Below are 21,150 nucleotides of genomic sequence, written 5' to 3' on the forward strand. Positions count from 1 at the left end.
GGCAGCCACTCCGGACAGGGGTGGCAGGTCCAGCTATTCGGCGGACGGTCCCTCACTCCCACTAGGAGCGAAGGACCTTCCGCCGAATTGCCACCACAGATCGCGGTCGCGGCCTTTTTTGTGTGTGTGTGTGTGTGTGGCTGCTTGGGGTGGCCAAAACCCTGAAGCCGGCCCTAGTTGCAGGTTTTGTAAAATTAGTTACAGTGGGTGTGTGCCCAATAGCATAGGTGATTTTGAGTGAGATGTGAACCTATATTTTGATTATGTAAGAGCAAGCCCAAATCTAAATACAGTATATCATCTTGATCAAAATTTTATTTTGCTTTTAACTAATCTATATTGATATTTGCCATATTTTAGTGTTAATATTAAATAAAATTTTAAGCTTGATCCAACTCTCATTGATATCAATGGGAGCGGAATTGTGCCTTGAAGAGCAATATTGTTTAGTGATTTGTACTTACTGCAAGCCTGAGGATGCTTTTCAGACTATAAACCTTATATATAAAGGGGTAACAATTTCACTCTGACCTAAAAACTGCAGCTACTTCTTTGAAGGGATGGCAGTTATTCTTCGGTAAAACAGTTATTACAGAATCAGCTGCACTACATAACGGTTTTGGGATCAGGAAGGGAAGACTATCATATTCAATTAAAATAGAAAGGCGTTTAGGTAGGGAGGGAGAATCCATATTGGAATACATCCAAGACACTGAGCGCATACCCTTATCCTTTGAAAAAGTGCCATGGGCTCACAAGTGGTCAGGATCTTGGTATTTTGTTTAATGTGAAATAAAACACCTAAAAGTTTCCTCTAACACATGCTTGAAGCATTGGTTCAGGAGTCTCACTGAGGGAAGAGTGCCATCTACTGAATCACCAATACCATTTCTACAGCACCTTCTCTTTTCCTTGGAGGTTTCCAATCAAGAGCCCTGCTTTTGTAAACACCTAATCACATGTGTAATTTATATACATGTGAATAGTCTCATTCGCTTCAAAGTTATGCACATAGGTAAGTCTTTGCAAGATTAGGGCACAAGCAAGGACATGCTCAATTTGTGAGATGGGACAAAAGCTCAGCTGAAGTTGGTATGCCTGCAAGCCAAAAAATGGCAACAACAAAGCTGTAGGTGAAGAAAAAAAAAAAAAGTACCATAAATGTAATATAAAAGCAATTTAAAAAAAAATAACTCAGTATTTGTTATTAAACCTTCAATGTAAAGTGATCTCCACAATTCTATCCTACATATATTTTCATGTGCATTCAAAGCCCATGAAATAACAGGATGTACACTGATTCTCTAAAAGACTCCATGACCACTTTTAAAAGATGGTGTATAACTAACCCACTTGTCTGTAGGAGGGGCCAAATCTAAAGCTTAGACCTGAGTACTCTGCAACTAAGCATGAAACTCTTATATAAAAAGAAGACTAAAAAGAGAGTTGGAACTGTTTTTCAGTTTGAGTGGGAAATAATCAATTCTGTGCTTTCATATTGTTAAACATATATGTTATTGTATATCCTATGTAAGGCACCAGAATTTCCCCAGGGCTTTAAAACTTACCTAAAATGTGCCTTTATGTATCAGTGGAAATAGGTAGGATAATTTTTGGGTCAGACACAGTATCCTCTTTATCCATAGCTATTAATTAGAGTTGAATATATGACATTTCTGACACACTTTCAGATGTTACCAGATGTCTGTACTTTATCTTACATTGTTAATGCTCACTTATTTGTGCATGCCATGTTACAGAATAAACAGAGAAGGTAGGTTTAAATGCTAATGCATGCTGAAAAGTTATCACCAAAATTCTGAAGAGAGTAATGTCAAATTTCTATTCCTAGAAATCTTACTCATAATAAGTTTCTTTTCTTAAATATGAAGGAGACTAGAGATCCCCGAATGTTAACATTTTTGTAAGAACATCTGCAGAATTAAAGATGATGCAAATTACTTACAAGATATTCAGATGAATATCTGTAGGCTTACAATTTGAAGAAATTCGATCAGCTATGCAGCTGTTATGTATTATTACTGTTTAAATAAATTAAAAACAATTTGAGAGGTATATATCCAGTCCTAGTAAATTATTCTGGAATAATACTGTATCTGTTTACTCAGCTAAATGATATGCTATAAGTCTTATTTGTGTATTTGAAACAGTATGATCTGGACAACTCTTGAAAGATTCCACTGTATCTTCTATTCTATAAGAAATATCCATAGTTCCCAAAGGATTTCTATAAAGGTGAATAAATATTATATACATTTTACAGATGGGGAAACTGAAGTATACAGGGGTTAAGTTACTTTGTCTAAGGGTACAAAATGAGTGCATGGTAATAGAAATCAAGTCTCTTGAATCTTAATCCATTGCCCTATTTGGTAAATGTTTTAATTTAAAATCTAAATAAGAAAATAAACCTCCACAATACATAATAGATCAATGTGTTACAGAAGTATTCCTGGCATACTTTGAGAATGACCTAAATAGAACAATGCATAGATCTGGGGGACTAGTCTTCCAGGGATGTATGGGGGATGGATTTAAACGTATAACTCACAAAGTGAGATACTGAGGTAAATCTCTTACTCACTGTGAAAACAATACACTTCTCTTCTCTGGACATCATACATACTATCTACGTTACAAATTCAATTCATTCTTGTATTTTGAGACAGCCTGTAAGCATCACCTCACAACAGCGCATTAAAAAAGTGATCTGTTTGTGCCAAAATAAAATTCACAGAATATAACCAACTTTATTTAAAACACGGGTCAAAATAACGTTTTACAGATCCATGTAAACCACCTTGTTTTCAGGTGAAATACACATTTTTTATGTACTAAAAATCGGTCTGGTCATGGACATGTGGTATTGCCATTCCTAATTCATGTGATCAACTAAAATACACATTTTAACACAGGAAGTCTCACTCTCATACACATGAAAGCTATCTTATTTAACAAACCTTAAACGGAACAAACAAACAAAAAGTATCTTCAGAATTATGTTCTTGTTTATTCCGAGGGCTTTGACTACTTAGCTCAGGTCGTCTTCATCTAATTTATTTAAATGTCAGACTGCTTACTGAGGTATAAGAACTTTCTATGACCTTTCCACAGTTTGGGCCATTCCACTGTGTTTTAATTCTAGAGAGGAGGGATGATAATATGACTGTGCTTTCATTAAGTGAAAGATGGCATGAGGTCACTGACTGCACAGGTTGAGAAATCGTTGTTGAATAAGTACGTTTCTCAGAACACTGACTATGTGTAAACACAGGAACTCTGGGGGTGCCTGGCAGTGACTTCATAGTTGGGATTGCTTTCTAAAATGGGTTTAAATTTAGGCAGATTGCTGTTATCTTCTTAGAGTAGGCAGACTATTGGTATGAAATTTAACACAAGATTAGTTTTTATAACCTTTGAATTTTCTGTGTAGTTTTTATTTGTTTTTTTTTCTTGGGATCGTGCAAACCTGATTGGTTGGTGGGGCAGGAACACAAATTCTTTGTCAAGAACTAAACTTTTTCCTCAAATTTTATACAACAGAGAAGGTCTCATTTGCAGTAGCGGTCTCATAAAATGTTCTCATTTGCAGCTAAACTTCTATTCACACCTCATCCAACCCCCACGCTGTAATTTAGCATTAAAAACTTAGAAACTGAATACACACAAAGCTTTGATGTGAAGCAGTTAGGAACATTACACACACAACTTACCTGACACAAACCCACAAAGACTTGAGAAGTTAAGCCATTTAATAGTGGATACTCTTCTCAGTCACCCACAAGCACACATCATTACTATAACTGTCATACCATGCACCACATCCTTAACTTTGCCCTCTAGGGATGCCATCCTGTCACCTCTCCCTTTTACTGCCCTTCTGTACACTACCCTTTACCAAATTACCCTCTCCCAACTCTACCAACTACTATTCCAAACTGCCAAAGCAGCTAGCGGGGAGGGGGGAAATAATCTAGTTAAGGGGGATGTGCAGAATGGTGACAGAGGGGCAGAAATGAGATTACCATGCATGGTTTGGGGTAATGAAAAGAGGTGTGCCTGTGTGTGGAAGAAAGGTTAGGTAGTGTTACAGTGCTGCCACCCACAGGTGTTCAAAAATCATGAGCTAGCCCCCCAAAAGCTTTTGTGTGTTTTTTTTAACCTTTGGGGGTTTACTTGGGTCATGTTTTCAAGCTTTTATCTGCAGCTCTGAGGGTCAGAAACTTTTTTTTTTTAAAGTGAGAATCACAGTTTCCCATTTATTCACATGACTCTGGGAGCCAGTGTATTAAGAAAATCATCAAATATGTTAAAATCAGGAGAGCTGGCTTACCTTTTCATTACCATGCTTTAGTGGGTGTTTGCCAGCCATATTGTGCGTATAGCAACCCCAACTACTTCACAGGGAAGTTCTTTGTGTATACATGATGTATCATTATCACTTTCTGTATATTTATTATTAATTTGTCATAGATGTTTTGGAGACAGAAAGCTGTTAAGCAGCAAACCCAGTATTTTTAAATCATTGAATAGCTTACAAACTTAGTTTTGCACAACCCAGGCTACTACACTTGAGTAGTCCTCAGGAAATACTTCACGTCACGTGCATAAACCTTTACATTATTTCCTCTAACTTTTTTTGTTTTTAACTGGCCAGCTGCTTGTTACAGGGTTACGATACCATTAATAACTATTTTTCCCTAGTGTGTTCCTTTGACTGTGGGTTCCTTGCTTGCTGCATGGATAGCTGCAAGTTCCCCAGAAATAGAGTGAAACTTTGCTCAGAGTCCACCCAGGCATTACTCAGGACAGGGGGCTGTTCGGCTCGTGTGTGTCCCAGACAATGCGTCTTCCTTGGAAGGCAGCCCACGCAACACCTTTCTTGCGCCCCTCCTATGCAATAATACACCAGACGACTGGAGCCAGTTCTGGCGCTTTGCTTTGCAGCCTTGGTGCCTTTGGTAGCGAAGGGTTAAGTGATTGGACCCGGGAGGATTTTTGAAGCCCTAGACCGGGAAGTTCCATTTGCACGGGGGGAGGAGGGATGCAGGGTGAGACGCGGCATGTTCCATTCTCCGCGCACACCCTGCCCGGGCCCTCGCTGATTACCTTTCGGTGGCGTTACACGCTGGGGCTTCACCTCTCAAGCTGCGGGGAGACCTGGGCGGCCTGGTCCCGTGCCACGCGGCGCGCGCCTCTCCGCCTTGGGCGTGCGGGGCTTGTCTAGGGGCGGCTCCTTTAAGGTGTCCTCGGGCGGCATCAGCCCCGCAGCTAGAGCAGGGACCAGGGGGACCCACGGCGGGCACGAGAAACTTCAGACGCTGCTCAGAGCACCACGGAGACGCCGCGGTGCCTAGACCCCGCCTGCTGCTGCTGCACCCCTACCCTTGCAGGAAGGGAGGCGAAGGAGCGGCTGCTGCTCCTCCTCCTCCCGCGGCTGCACTAGGGGGCCGGGTGGGTGGGTTGGGGGCGGTGGCCCTTGGAAGTTTTGTGCTCTCCTCTCTCTTTTGTGTCCGTCTCCGGGAAGGGAGAGGTCTGCATGCCCGCTTGCAGGGCAGAGGGGGGAGATGCAGGGCAGGGCGAGGAGTTGCTGCTGGGGTGACCCTTCTGCTGCGCGTGGCTCCTGCAAGGCTCTGCTGCTGCCTCCGCTCCTGGCTTTCCCCCCCAAGTGATGGGAGCAAAGGCTGCTGCTGCTCCACCTCACTCTTCCCTCCAGCCTGCCACAAGCACCGAGCCGGGGCCCTCACCCAGAGCAGCCGTCACCCCTGCGCCTGCCTCGGATGTCCAGTGACTTTGTGTGGCTCAAGTCGCAGCAAGCACTTCTTTTCCTCTCTCCGCCTGCTAGGGTGCTGCAGTGGTTTATGGTCTCGGAGGGGCAGTGCTCTGTTGGGATACTTGCAAGTGGCCTGGGTGCTGAAGGCGAAGTCCCAGGCTGGAGAAGCAGCTTGCGAACAGGGCACAGAGAATCCAAGCTGCAGAAAATTGCGGATCTTTTGTTTTCTTCTTCGCTTTTGATGGTCCCAGGAAGTGTCAGAGCCCCTTCTAGGAAAATCCAGGGCAAGGGAGAGAAGTTACAAGACTTGGGGTGCTGCTGACAATACCTTCTGCGGGGAGTACTCACTATTAACTCCTGGAGGATTAGGAAACCTTGCTTATATTAAGCTTCTGTGGATTTACAATCGGAGGGGGCTTTTAATTTGTATTCCTCCCCCCTCCCATTTGGCATGAGACTATTTGCAGGCGCCACCTGAGGACAATGATCGCGGAGTTTGCTCACTTTTACCTCTTTGGATTAATATGTCTCTCTTCAGGTAACCACCAAAAAAAGAAAGGAAACCTTTTACATGCCAAAGCGTAGTAAGGAGCGCGCTCTCTCTCGCTCTCTCTCTGAGTTCTCTTTGCACAGCGCTATGCTGGTTTCACTCACTGAAGATGCTTTTTCCAGTCTGTACTTTGGAGCTCCAGCCTCTCTCTTTTTCCGTTTTAAATTAAGTTTGCTCTCGATCAGATCATGTGTGAGAAAATGTTTTTTTTTAAAGGGGGAGGGGAAGAATAGCCTATTTTTTCCCCGAGTCTCCCAATATTTCTAAATGGGTTGCTTTGTAGACTGCCTGTGATTGAACCTGGAGTCCTAGGGACGGGAAACAAGAGGGAGGGGAGGATAGGGCTTGTGTCTGAACAAATGGCCTTGGATCGCCTGGGATCTTTTAGCACGGACTTTTCTTCCCCCTCACCCACCCTCGGCCGCAGCAACGGGCTATTAGTTGTTTGATGTAACCTAGGGTTGTAATTAAAACTGATTATGAAGAAACTGCAGGAAATAACTCACATCCTACAGTAGGAAGGAACTATTTGTTCTACTTGGTTGGATTTAGATATAGATTATAGGTATTACAAAGAGGGAGATTAGTATGTGTTGGGGGCTTACACAGGACACGTTTTTTCTTGCATCATTAATGAGCTAGGTCAGAGTTCTCTCTTTTGAAAGGGCTATTAACAATTAATAGCTATATCTCTCGTGAATTTCTGTAGGAAGCTACTTTCAGGCCACCCTTGATTGAAATATACAAGTATTTTGCCAAACAAAGCTAATGACTTTCTGCTCCCAAAGCAGCGTGCAGTACTCCTCGTTTTAGCCATCTCACGGTGCTCAGCTTCTTTCAAAAAGTTAGATCCTACTCTCGTGTGGTAACTTTTAGACAAGCTACAACGTGCATCTCGGAGGCTGTGGGATCTGTAGTTACACGAGTGGCCCAATGTATAACAACCGTGAATAATGTGTGTATTGGGGAGGTTGTTAAGTCTCTTCACGTTGCATGGCCAGTATTTCTCTCCAGTACCCTTTGCTTAGTGAGAGAGTGGCTGGAATCATGGCACCCATGTTAAAATCATATAGTCTGATTACTGAAATTCTTAATTCCAACTGCGTGAAATCTATCCCCGATCAGAGGTGACACGAGGAAAATGAACCACTTCCTATGTGCTAAAAGGAAATCCCCGGCAGCCCGTTGCCGTGTAGACATTTGGGTTCGGGCTGGAGCCTGGGCTCTGGGACCCTGCACAGAGGGTGGCTCCTTTAAAATAGGGCAGCTGGATGCGGCTCTCTCGGAGCTGAGCAGGTGAATGGGTTAAACCTTAAATTCCATGTCTGTTTCTCTCCCTGTCGCTCGGATAATGTAGCCATCCTAACAGTTTGCATGTCTAGTTGATTGAGTGCTCTTTGCCACCGAGCTAGATGCAAATTGAAGCCACCGAGAACAAATCGCCCCACTTGCTTCCTCCTTTTCTCCCTGCGTTCTCAATTTTAATTTATAGCCTTAGATTGCTTTGAGATTATTTTTCATTCACCTTCTCTGTTAAAGTTTATTCACGTGTGTAGCGTGAAGTGCCAGTATGATAAATGGAGGAAGGAGAGATCACTGAAGAGATAGGGGGATTAATGGTCATTAGTTACTGTTTGAGCTGGATTTGTGTGTGTTGGGGCATTTTATCATGCCTGTAGATTAAAGATAGGATTATACTAACAGGGTACCGTTGATAGAGAATTTGAAAGTGAACAAAAACTGCTGTCTTTAAGTACCCCATCAAGCGGTGCTGGATAATATATTATTATATAGACTTTGTTCATCATGATTACCTGGTTTTTACTATGATATTCACCTAGTGTTTGTCCCCCACACTGGATTTGCAGTTTTAAACATAACTGCAATTTATTTTTTTCTTCTCCAATGAGTTTATCTACTGTTTTTACCAACTAACACTTAGACCACATTTGTCTGTCTGCACATTTAACTTGCAGTTCCTTTCATCGTATATCAAAGTATGATCATGAAAGTGCAAAATCTAATATATCAAATTCAGCAAAACCTTGTCCTCTAGTTTAGATGAATTAGAGGGACACTAACATGACCAAGTAGGAGTTTTTATCTTAATTAATTTTTATGCAATTGAAGATGATCCAGATGAGTGAATAAAGTTATGGTAATGCAAGGCACCTGGTTGGTCAGTGAATGAAAACATTTTTGAAAGATTTAAATTAAAAACTGTGCCTGAAGAATTAAACCTTAACTTATTACATTCAGTGATAAAATGCTTGTTTATAGATCATATCATTAATTTAACCATTACAAGTTTGCTGCTAAGTATTGTATTTTCTTGTACTCTTTTTAATGTGTAAAGCTCTGTCTTTTTCTTTAAAAGGGAGGGACTCTCTGTATCCCACTGCTGTTGTCAGACAAAAAATGTTGTTGCTCTCTCTACTTTGGATTTATATGCATTCTTCCATATTAGCTTCTTCCCAGAAGAGATAATTGGAAGAAAAAATGTTTATGGTTCTTAATAACTTGTTCTGTGTAGGTCTACTCTGCCAGCTGTCTGTACCAGGAAAACTTACTTTCATAAGGATAAATTGAGCTGGGACTGTACCTGGATGTGTCCTTTATTCCAGGTTAACTAGCAGATTTCCCTGTCTAGTTTTTGTTCTTTCTTTTCTCCCACACAAAATTCCCTGTATCTGGAGCAACAGAATGGAATTAACTTGATTGATTGCAGATTTTTTTTTTCTTGATTTTTTTTCATGCTGAAGAAGTGTGAAAATTAGAAGAACTGCATCTATTCTCTACTTTGGGGTCTCCAAGATTTAGGGAGACTTGTCACTGGTGAATAGGAGATAATGTTTTCTTTTAAGTTTTGTGGGGTTTTTTAGATGCAGTTAGTCAAAGAGCAAGATTTTTTTTAAAAGGCCAGTCTTTGTGGCTGGAGGTATAATTTGCCTGCAACTTAGGTCACTTAGACATCTAGCAGATTGAGATCAGGTTTTTGAACATCAAAATGTGGCTGTAAAACTGAAAGTTTAAAGCCAGATTTGAAAATGTGACACTCAAAGTTCTACTTTCATATAACCAGTGAGTTCCACTTGGTCCCTCCTCCTTTTCTCTCTCTCTCTCAAAATGGAATCCAGAAAAGGTTCAGAAGTGGTGGGATTTTTTGCTTGTTTGTTCCTCCTCTCTCTCATTACAGGAAGCTGGGTTTTTTTTTTTCTAAATCTGCTCTTGCTCCCACTGAAGTTAATGGACTAAATCCTGTTGCCTTCAATAGAAAAAGATATGCCTAAGTGGCATTCTCAAAGGCTAGGGCAGGAGTCGGCAACGTTTGGCATGTGGCTCGCCAGGGTAAGCACCCTGGCGGGCCGGGCCAGTTTATTTACCTGCTGACGCGGCAGGTTCGGCCGATCACGGCCCCCACTTGCCGCGATTCGCCGTCCCGGGCCAATGGGGTGGCGGGAAGCTGCGGCCAGCACATCCCTCGCCTGCGCCACTTCTCACCGCCCCCATTAGTCCAGGACGGCGAACTGTGGCCAGTGCGGGCTGCGATTGGCGTCAGCAGGTAAATAAACTGGCCCGGCCCGCCAGGGTGCTTACCCTGGCGAGCCGTGTGCCAAATGTTGCCAACCCCTGGGCTAGGGACTGAAAAACGTGTCAAACAATTTTTAGCCAGAAGGATGGTGTGTGGTGGAAACTACTAGCCAATGACCAATATAAAACTGGGGTGGAGGGATATAGGATGAGGGGAGAGGTTCCCACTAGCAAGATCAAGGTGCAGTTTATTGGAAAGAAGCACAGGTGTTGGGAATGGTGCTGGGATTTTAATGGCCATGTAATCTTCTCTGATGCTCCTCCTTGCACATCAGTCTGGGGCTAGTAGATATTGGAGTGTAAGAGATATGGCCACTATCCTGAGTAATCCCCATTCCCTAAACTTTGCCCACCCCCTTCCCTATTTTTTTGGGCAGTTGTTCCTAATAGCTCATAGAATTCTCATATCTTTCCCCAGCAGGAGTAGGAACATCAAACTGATATGACTGAAAAATGAAAGCTTTCAGTTGTGGAGAGAGACTGACTGACTCACCATACACTCTCTTGCCAGGAATCAATTCATACAGCTGTGTTTTTAAATTCATGCTCAAGGCTTTAATGATCTCCTGGGCAGAGTGAGAGTTTGTTACTGGCTGGATTCATGAGTCCACAATGGAAATCTTTGCATTCCTACAGCATGCTCTATTGCCTGGCTTTCAAGTGCATCCCAATTTACTCAGTCTGCTTTCCCTCTCATTACCTGGTTATTTTAGGATATACAAGTTAGTGCTCTTCAATTAGGATTGGTAAATTTGATGAACAGGGAATTTTTTGCCTTTTGAAATAGCTTTATGTGGTCGAGTTGCCTGTGCAGACATGGTTTTCATTGATAGTTCTAGCTAGTAGAGGGCAAAACTGGTTCCTGTATTCCATTATAGGAAAGTTTTGTTTTGAGGATTGATAGAACAGGTGGAAGAAATCTGAGTACCCAAAAAGTCTGTGCCAGTTGGTGGTCTACCCATTGGATGAAGTAAACCAACAGTGTTTAGATTTTTCTGCTTATTCAGTAAGGAAGATGCTGACAAACTTCCCAAAATGCTTCTGACAAATGATTTTCTCTCCTTGAACCCCACCGTTTTCTATCAATATCATAGGAAGAAGTAACTTAAAAAGTTAAGCTGTAACTTAGAGGATTACTAGCTTTTTAAATGTAAATTTTTCTAAAGTACTTAAGTCATTAGACAAAATATAAGAATTTTACAATTTTAAAACTAACATATACATGAAGATAAGTATCTCATCTCTTTAACACTAATACCTGTTGGATAGTAAAAGCTTATCTATTTTAGTAAATAGAATTACAGTAATTCTTTCAGAGGAGGGCCTGAGGGAGTAGAGCTAGCTATAATGTAGTCAAAGTTGTCTGTACTAGCATTGTGGTTGAAGATGCAATGACTCCAGCCTAAGTATGAGGAGACCAGTCACACATTAGTAAATTCCTTCTTCATAACAGAACACAGTTTTAAATACCCAGTTGGCCTTCTGGTTGGAAACCACTTACATAGCCAATAACGCTGCTACCTGTGGAGATTTAAAAAAGCATAACAAAAGAACCCTTTTTTCTTTTCCAGTTTGGATTACTGTGGTTTTTGTTATGGTTCTGTTATCAAGGGAGAGACAAGTTTTTTGATGTGGCTTCAAAGATGGATTTTAGGGTCAGCATGACTTTCAAGATACCTTTTAACAGAAAGGAGTATTTCAAACATCAGACGCTTGGCTGCATTCCTTACTGCTGCACGCAAATGTTTGCTTCATCTCAGTTACCGCTAGCTGTTGTATAGATTCTTACTTTTGTCCACAAGGACAGTGATTTTTCTCTCTCTCTCTGAGTGGTCAAATGCCACTGTTGTTCCGCTGTTGGCTAATATTTCGATCAGGAAAATCATGCAACTAACATGCTTTAACCAAAGAACACTTTGGTAGTGTGCAGAACTCTTTCCGGCTCAGAGCCGGTAGGATGTAAGTATTTCCATGCACTTTGACTAAAAGCTACAAAATCCAGTCGTATTTTGGGTAATGTGCTCCTGCCAAATAGTCTAATTATTATGGTTTAATCTGACACTTCAAATGGAGCAAACAATAACAAAAAAACAGAAACTAGTGACAACTAAGTAGCAGCCTGGTTCAGTGTCTAGTGTAAATATGTTGCATCCATGCTAAAATTTTGTTTAGAATAAATCATTTAAGGGTTGCTTGTTTTTGAGTGCCTAATGGATTTCTTTGGCTATCTTATTTTATTAGTTTAATGGAGTTAAGACTGAGCAGAGGTTTCTATACTACACCCTATTTTCAACTGTTCTTATCCTTTGAAGCTGAAGTTTTTCACACTCAGTGTGTGTGAAAAAGAATCTTCTTGGCCAATTCTGATGAAACCTGATTCTCTTACTTCTCAGTATATAAGAAGTAGAAAATATAACAAAAGTATTTTGATACTTAATTTGCTCAAGTAACTGAAATGGCTTTTATTTCACAACCCTAAACTTGGTGTAGCAGTTGGTCCTATTAGGGTTTGCTTTGATTGCTTTGCCAAATTAGTTTATACATAATGCTGGAGCTAGCACTCAACCAGTCACTTGTTGAGCTCATGCAGTTTGTTTTGTATTGTCTATAGTGTTATCAAACTCTGTTTTTTGACCAACATGAATCTAAAAATGGCTGCCTGATTTGCCATTTCAGAAGTTACTTTGGAGTAATTTTCAAAATATTTCACACTCATGGTGAAGACCACAGAGGTGTTGTTCATGTAAATCATTACTGACTCAGGAATTTGCCATTTTTGATGAAATGGAATGGCTAGAAAATTGTTTTGCTATCTGAGCTGTTAATATTTCTAGTTTTTCATATTCAATGAATGGGTAAAAACTTGGCTCTTTCTAAGCAAGAAAAAGGACATTTATACACTTTCTGTACTAAAGGACCTGGAAAAATTTTATTTGTGTGATCTGCTATATAGCCTTGCCCAGTCACTGGTGCTTTCCTGGAGCCTAGATTTAGGTATCTGTCTCTGATAAAGGGGCTGGGCTTGGCACACACCCCTTTTATTGGCATCTCCCATTGGCTAGCTTAGGGGGCTCCCCACCTACTGTGTTGGCTGTTGTGGACTGCATTCTAAGGTATCTATCTCTCGCCATTCATTGTAAAGGGAGCATAGGCGCCTAACTTGGTTCTGGACATGCAGTGTTGTTCCTATGTTTTTTTAGGTGCCTAAAAGTTAGGTGCTGTGATGCTCAGCATTGCAACGATTGAGTCCCTTTCTGGATCTCAAGCTTGAATGAGAGGCAAGTCTGTTGTTACAAATGTGAGATTCCCCTTAAGATCAAGAAGCAGAACTATGGCTTTAGAATCTAAATGTTCTTGTTCAGCTCCTGAATAAGGTAGCTATCTCATAAAATGAGAAATGTCAAACACCAATTAAGTGTCTCACTTCCTTTATTAACTTTACTGGTGAAAAGATGAGCCTCAAAAGTGGCTTCTGTTGTTATGGAAAAGTGTATTGAAGAGGGGCCTAACCGATCAAATAACATGAGATCCTTCCTTACCCCTATTTCTTCCTGCACCCTTTGACCAAAGCAACCGTGAGGCTTGAGGGAGAGCCAGGTGTGTTGTTTTTCCTCCCCTTCCATTTCTTCTTCAAACTTAGCTTCCTTATTTTAGTTTGGGGGGGAAATGGAACAGTGAGTGAATGAGCAGCTAATGCTGTGGATGTTTATAAACGCTATTACTGCAGGTGGCTTTTGAAAGATCCCCTCCCCACACGCACACACTCTGAAAGGAAGGGACCTGTCTCCTAAAGGACGTGGAAAGAGGAGAGCTAACACTCCCCATACCAAGACCATGTCAAAGAGGAAACATTCCCTGACTCCGTCCACCACTTCGGTACTGACCGTGCCCGGTTTAGTACCTTTGAGTCGTCAGGGACTTCCAGTACCGGCGGTACTGTTATAGCTGCACGCCCTAAGTGGGCAGGCTCTAAGAAAGAGGGCAGGCAGAAGACTGCCTCGTCCACCCCACCTCGGCAGCACAGACAAAGCACTCCGCACCAAGCGACACTGCAGTACAAAAGGCAACAGCGCCACCCACTGGCCCTATGTTGAATAGCACAGACACTACACCGTGGATTGCCACGCTGTTCTCGGCATGCTCTTTGTTGGCTCCTTTCCTAAAGGCACTGTAAGGTCCCCTGGTATTGCCACAATTCTCCATTCTGCCTTTCACACAGGTATCTCTGTCAATACCACAGCCTCAACAGTTTCTTGCTCCGAAGGACCTGAAAATTGCCCTGGTACCAGAATCACCTCTCCTCTGTACCGATACTGTTTTGGTACTTTTGCTACTGCTCACTCCACCAACTACAGCCGCTCCTTCTTTCTCTAGTGAGGAGGATGAAGATGAGGAAGGGGAGGCTTTTTCCTCCCAACACTCTTCACCTGTGCAAGTCAGTGTTCAATCCGCACATCCTGAGTGCCCTAAGCCTCCACCAGGATCTGAATTTCAAGGGTGGTATGGACACCTTGGGGGAGGGCCCCACCTATGTCCTTCCCCCCTCAATGGGCATTCTGGGACTCATGGACAGCTTATAGGCAGTTTTATCCGAGACCCTTAGGTGGCACCACAGAAATACATAGGCGCTCTTCACCACGATCCACAGTGTCATCAACTGCCCCTCCTGAACCCAACTTTGAGGAGGTGAAAGAAGTTTTAGCTCAGGAGGCGGCTCTTGCCACCTGCACTTCATTCTTACTAGATAAGACTATTATGCCCCTTGCACCTAATGCGGGAGATGATTTCAAGAATTTCCAGGGGCTCTTCAAAAGAATAGCAGAGACACTCCAGGTAACCATAGAGGACGTCTCCGAGTCATGTCATGAGCTTTTGGACATACTTCACATGTAGGGTGACCTGCTGTCCTGGGTTTTGGGTCTTTTTCTTATATAGGCTCCTATTACTCCCCCCCCCCACCCCGTTGTCCTGATTTTTCACATTTGCTGTCTGGTCACCCTGTTCACATGTCCACATCCTCCAAGATTTCCCTTTGGATTAACTCAGCAATCATGGAACCCGCCACAAACATCTGGCAGATCCCAGCTACCATCCCACCCACATGTAAGAGAGCAACTAAAAAATATTACATCCCTTCAAAAGGTGATGGAATTTCTAATCACACACACAGACAAATTTCATTGGTAATTGATGAACCCCACCCCTTAGGATAAAGAGTGGAAAAGACTGGACTTACTCATCCATAAGGCCTATTAATCAGCAACACTACACTTCCAGATCACCAATTATGAAGCATTTATGGCGAAGTATGACCATATAAACTATTCCAAAATGTCTGGCTTTATTGACTACATAACAAAGGACTAAAGAGAGCATCTCTCATTTTACATCTCTCATTTCCGAGGGCCATCTCTTGGCTAGAACTGCTTTCCAAGCCTCTTTGGACTCTGCTGACACAGGGGCAAGGACCATCACCACTGCCATAGTTATACTTTGGATCTCCTGGCTTTGACTGTTGGGCTTCCCTATGGTAGAGCTACAGTAGAAGACCTTTTGTTTGAGGGTCGAAAACTGTTTGCTGACAAGCTGCTCCATTCGTTGAAAGATTTGAGGGCCACTGCATCTATACAGCTGTAACATAACACAAACAAGGCAGGTATTATACATTGCAGCATCCTAGGCCTGGTCTATACTGGGGGACGGGGGGAAGTTATACAACTTCAGCTACGTGAATAACGTAGCTGAAGTCAACGTACTTAGATCTACTTACCGCGGTGTCTTCACTGCGGTGAGCCGACTGCTGCTGCTCCCCCGTCGACTCTGCCTGCACCTCTCGCGGCGGTGGAATACAGGAGTCAAAAGGAGAGCGCTTGGGGGTCGATTTATCATGTCTAGACTAGACGCGATAAATCAATCACTGCCCACTGATCCGGCAGGTAGTGTAGACAGAGCCCTAGACAGGCCCTGTACACACAGCAACCGAGACAATACGATAACCGGAGGCATAGACCGTGACCAACCAGAGGCATAGACCGAGATCATCCAGATGCAGACCATGATCCTCCCAACCCACCACATCTTACAATCAACCTCTAAACAACAGAGTTGAAGGTTCGGTTGAGGGCTTGCCAGACCTCTCCCAACTTTTGCTGCCAACACTACCTCCCACCAACCATCACTTTACCAATTGTCTAATACCATTCTATCCAAACTGGCGAACCATCACTTCCAACAGATGGTACTGGAAATCATCAAGACTGGCTGTGACACGCAGTTCCTCTCTATCTCTCCTACCCACTCTCCCTCCCCGTCCCTCTTCAGCGACCCCTCTCACGAGCCCTTCCTGAGACAGGAAGGGGAGCATCTCCTACAACTGGGTGTGGTAGAGCCAGTTCCAGTATAGCACAGAGGAAGGGGCTTCTATTCCCATTATTTTTTAACCCTGAAAAAGGATGGAGACCTATCTTTGATCTCAGGAAGCTGAACAAATTCATCGTCACACAACTATTCAGAATGGTTACGTTAGCTACTATCATTCCAGCACTGGAACAAGGGGATTGGTTTGCAACACTCAACCTGCAAAACACACATTTTCACATTACTATATGCCCTACGTACAGGAAATGTCTTTCAGTTCGTACTGGGACAGGACCATTTCCAATATACAGTACTACCCTTTGGCCTCTCCACATCCCCCTGGGTGTTTTCCAAAGTCCTTGCTGTGGCAGTGGCCCACCTTTGCAGTCATGGGGTCATGATATACCCCTATTTAGATGACTGTTTAATCAAGTCTCACACTAGGGCAGAAGCCATCACAGTCACGCACCAGACAATGTCACTCTTCACCAGTCTCAGTCTACAAATAAACACCCATAAGTCCACTTCATTGGTGCGCACCTAAATTCTCTAGAAGCAACATCATCATTACCTCTTCAGAGATTCGCCACTCTAACAAACCTCATCAGTACCTTGGTGCACAGCCCAAGGATATTGGCCAGGACCTGTCTTCAGCTACTAGGTCACATGGCAACAACTATGTACGGGGTGAAATGTGCCAGACTGCACATGCACTGCTTGCAGGGTTGGCTCAGGACTGTATTCACACCACACAAACACAATTTGAACAAACTTCTGAGTATGCCAATGAAGGTCAAGGACTCATCACAGCGGTGGACTCACCTATACAAAGTCTGTATTGGTGTTTCTTTTAGCTTACTCCCGACTTGATAATTACAACAGATGCCTCTCGACTGGGGTGGAGTGCCCACCTAGGCAAGCTTATAGTGCAGGGAAGATGGTCTCCTTCTGAATCAACACTCCATGTCAATGTACTGGAATTACACGCAGTCTGCAATACCTGTACACGTATGCCTCTGATCAAAGACAAAAACATAGAGACCATGATGGACAATGGACCCAGCATGTTGCACATAAACAAGCTGGGACGAGCGAGATCACACTCCCTATGTACGGACATCATAAAACTTGGACATGGTGTGTAGAACATATCAGCCACCTACCTGCTGGGGTCTCAGAATATCATGGCCAATGTGTTAAGTTGAAGGTTCTCGAATGACCACAAGTGAGGAAATCAATAGCTGCATGATCCAGAACATATTTCAACCAGGGGGTTCCCCGTGATAGACCTATTCACCACAAAACAAAAACAAATGTCCAGCTTTTTGCTCTAGAGCGGGTCTGGGATCAGGATCCAGCGGTGATGCATTTTTCATTCCATGGCACACATCCCTCCTATATGCTTTTCCTTCTAACCCATTGTTGTCCAGGATCCTGCACAAGATCAGAATCGATCAAGCCAAGTCATCCTGATAGCACTAGCATGGCCCAGACAAACCTGGTACCCATACTTGAAACAGATGTCGTCATGCCCCATGCATCTTCTCCTGCTACTTCCAAATCTCCTCTCTCAGGACGTGGGCCAGACTCTGCATCCAAACCTGGAGTATCTCCATCTCACGGCCTAGCTCCTCAGTGGCTCCAGGGTGAGGAGATGGCCTGAGTAGTGGGCCTTCTGCTGCTTAGCAGGATGTCTTTAGCATCCTCAGAACAAGTTAGTTACCTACATAAATGGAAGAGATTCCACATGTGGTGCCTAAACAAAAAAAATCACCACCACCTCCACTATGCCAATGGTCCTGGACTACTTGCTCTACCTTAAGAATTCCAGCCTTTCAGTGAGTTCACTGTGGGTGCCTCTAGCAGCCATTACAACATCCCAGGTGGACGGTGTTTGTCTTTGCTCATCCAATTACCAAAAGATTCTTCCAGGGAGTGCACAGCTTCCACCCAGAAACCCAAGGCCCCCATGGGACCTGACTTTAGTGCTTTGATCTCTCACAACTGCCCCATTTGAACCTCTGGCCACATGTTCTCTTTTACATCTTTCTATGAAGGTGGCCTTCCTAATCACCATCTTGTCTGCGAGATGCATGGGAGAAATTGGTGCTCTTATGGCTGGACCACCCTATACAGTTTTTTCTCAAAAACAAGGTCACTCTCAGACCTCACCCTAAAGTTTTGCTTAAGGTCCCTTCTTCCTTCCACATCAGTCAGCCTATCTATCTTTCTACGTTCTTCCCTAAACCTCATAAGAACAGGTAAGAAGCTATTTTCCACACCCTGGATGTTAGAAGAGCACTAGCCTTTTATTTTGAATGGACCAAATCGTTCAGGAAAACTCCTAAATTGTTCCTCTCCACCACGGACCACTTATCTCTAAGCAGAGACTTTCCAGGTGGATATCAAAGTTCATTCAGCTCTGTTACCAACAACATGACCTACAACCCCCATCCTGGGTTAGAACACACGCCACAAGATCTGTAGCTGCATCAGTTGCCTTCCTACACAATGTGCCTATTACCAACATATGCAACGCAGCTACTCGTATATCTCCCCATATTCATTCAACACTACATCATTGATCATGTCTCATTCAGGCCTAACTCCGGAGCCCCTCCTTTCTCCTGAGAGGCACTGCTCTACAGTCATCTAAAGTGAAACACCCACAGAAACTCAGATCTTGAAGAACCTCAGTTACTGCACAAGTTGAGTAACCCGCTCTTCCTGGGAAGTTGCATACAAGGGGAGGAATACTCCCTCCATGGGATGCGGAGAGGATCTAACTTCTGTTCTACTAAGTTAGATGGACTAGATGGGCTAAAGGCGTTAACATAACCCAGTAATTGTCTAACATTAAACAGTGTTCAACAAGGTCTGGGGTTAGGCGTACAAGAGACATCAGCCTGCTTAATGCCATGGCAAACACCATTTACAAATCCTTTTTAAACCTGTTATTAAATGTATAGAAAAGAAGGAAAGACAGTACAAGTGTTTGAAATGTCAAGTATTAAGTAAGGCTTTCATTTTAACAGCATCCCTTGTTCCCTTTCCCTTTAGCTGGGGAGAGTTTTTAGAAGGGAAACCCCCCATCTGACAGTCTCTTGGATGGTAATGACTGTCCTTTTGGGGAAAATAAGTTAGTTGAGATGGGCTAGAGCTTTTGTTGTTAGTCTGATGCTGTTTTATCCAAGGTGGTGTTTGAGATTCACCTGGAACTGGTAGAGGTGGCATTGTCATCTGGGTTAGTCTGGTTATTCTATCTCTCAGGATCAAGATAATGAAAGTCCAGGGTCCCATGAAATGATTGGCAGTGGGGCAGCCATGATGGTGAAGCTCAATCCAGTAGCCAATTTTTCTTCACGGACCTACAATGGGATTGGTGAACGAAATAACTCATTCCTTTATTATTTTGTCCACCAATTAGGCCTAGTTTCTGACACAGCAGTTTTGGTTCATTGATTTACAGTTCCATGCTTTTCTTGCTTACCAGGCATCACCTTAACCTAGTCCTTGAGTTATATCCGTAGGCCTTTCTGTTAAGACTAGTTCAGACTTTGTGTCCCTATCATTCCTTTTCCCATCAACAGTTATTGTGACCTCTTATGCACTTTCAATACTTTTTTCTGTACACAATTAGAGTAAATTTGTAGACCCAGTTATTATAACACTCCCCAGTGTCAGGGCCAAAGAGGCTACTCTTGCCAAAGTCTTACATGGAGAGGACATGATGATCCACTTAACAGTGACTCTGTCAACCCTTCCCTCTCAAAGGAGTTGATCACTGTGCTGCACAGGAGATTGGGCACCCTCTATCTCCTCCTTTGCAGTGTGGAATAGCACCAGTTCTGCTTCCAAGGACTCCTCTGCACTTGCAAAGAAATAGCCTGGATTTGCTGCTAACCGACAGAGCATATACATATAGACCAAAATTAAAAACAGCTAAATTTCAAAACACATTTTTTTATAACAGTTTTTCTCTCTTCTTTGCCAAGACTGAAGTTCAACTCCATGTTTTCCCCTTTATAGTTGATGACATCATTAACACCCAAGGCTCTTTCTGGTTCTTGGTGATGAATGGTATCAACTAATTGTTGTAAGAGGAACACCAGACCTGAGGGCATGAATTCCAGGTTTTGGCAGGTAAAATTTGTTAATCTTTGAGAAACATTAGAAAAAAATAACTTTAGTACATGTATTCTGGTGATATAGCTTGGGATCTTTGTCCTTCTTTCCCCTCTCTCCCCCCATATCCCCAACACCGTATGTTTCAAATTTAACTTTGGATGTAGAAACCTGCATTTTGTGCATGAAACATCAGCTTTTTATAAAGGTGGCTTGATATATTCAATCACTCAATTAAAATGTATATTGTATGTTTAAACATTTACACCTCTACCCTGATATAATGCAACCCGATATAACACAAATTCGGATATAACACGGTAAAGCAGCGCTTCGGGGGGGTGGGGCTGTGTGCTCTGGCGGATCAAAGCAAGTTCGATATAACGCGGTTTCACCTATAACACGGTAAGATTTTTTTGGCTCCCGAGGACAGCGTTATATCGGGGTAGAGAGATATTTTGTTACTTTTTAATTTAGATATTTATTTCACACACAGTATTATGAAATGCTTTTTATGAAATGCTTCCATCCTATAGTCTCTTGGCACATGTACGTTATTTTTAAAACACTGAACAGGTTGATTGATGAAAACTCTCGCTCGCGCGCTCGCTCTCTCTCTCACCCTGTTCAAACACAATAAATAACAATTCCCCCCACTTATGCCAGTAAATTAGGAGTCAAATCCTCTTGAGCAGTCAGGATCTAAACCACATAGGGCTTTTTTAGATCATTG

General features: G+C 42.9%; 1 protein-coding gene and 1 long non-coding RNA gene across 4 annotated transcripts in view; one reads left to right on the forward strand and one right to left on the reverse strand.

Annotated features, from left to right (window-relative positions):
* LOC128847538 (uncharacterized) overlaps positions 1-5,427 on the reverse strand; it is a 45,845-nt gene extending 40,418 nt beyond the window's left edge. The window contains exon 1 of the long non-coding RNA XR_008446910.1: positions 5,131-5,427. This is a non-coding gene — a long non-coding RNA (uncharacterized LOC128847538). The remainder of the gene's footprint in view (positions 1-5,130) is intronic.
* The window catches only part of ROBO1 (roundabout guidance receptor 1), a 1,046,134-nt gene that overhangs the window by 604,313 nt on the left and 420,671 nt on the right, over positions 1-21,150 (forward strand). Inside the window, exon 1 of one of the 3 annotated variants that reach the window (XM_054047026.1) lies at positions 5,492-6,332. The exons of the other annotated variants lie outside the window; for them this stretch is intronic. Within the exon in view, the coding sequence (XP_053903001.1) occupies positions 6,278-6,332 (55 nt within the window). The 5' untranslated portion in view covers positions 5,492-6,277. Of the gene's footprint in view, positions 1-5,491; positions 6,333-21,150 lie in introns of those variants that run through there. 3 annotated transcript variants of the gene reach the window in all.

The sequence above is a fragment of the Malaclemys terrapin genome, chromosome 1 (assembly GCF_027887155.1).
Source record: "Malaclemys terrapin pileata isolate rMalTer1 chromosome 1, rMalTer1.hap1, whole genome shotgun sequence".
NCBI classification, from domain to species: Eukaryota; Metazoa; Chordata; order Testudines; family Emydidae; genus Malaclemys; species Malaclemys terrapin.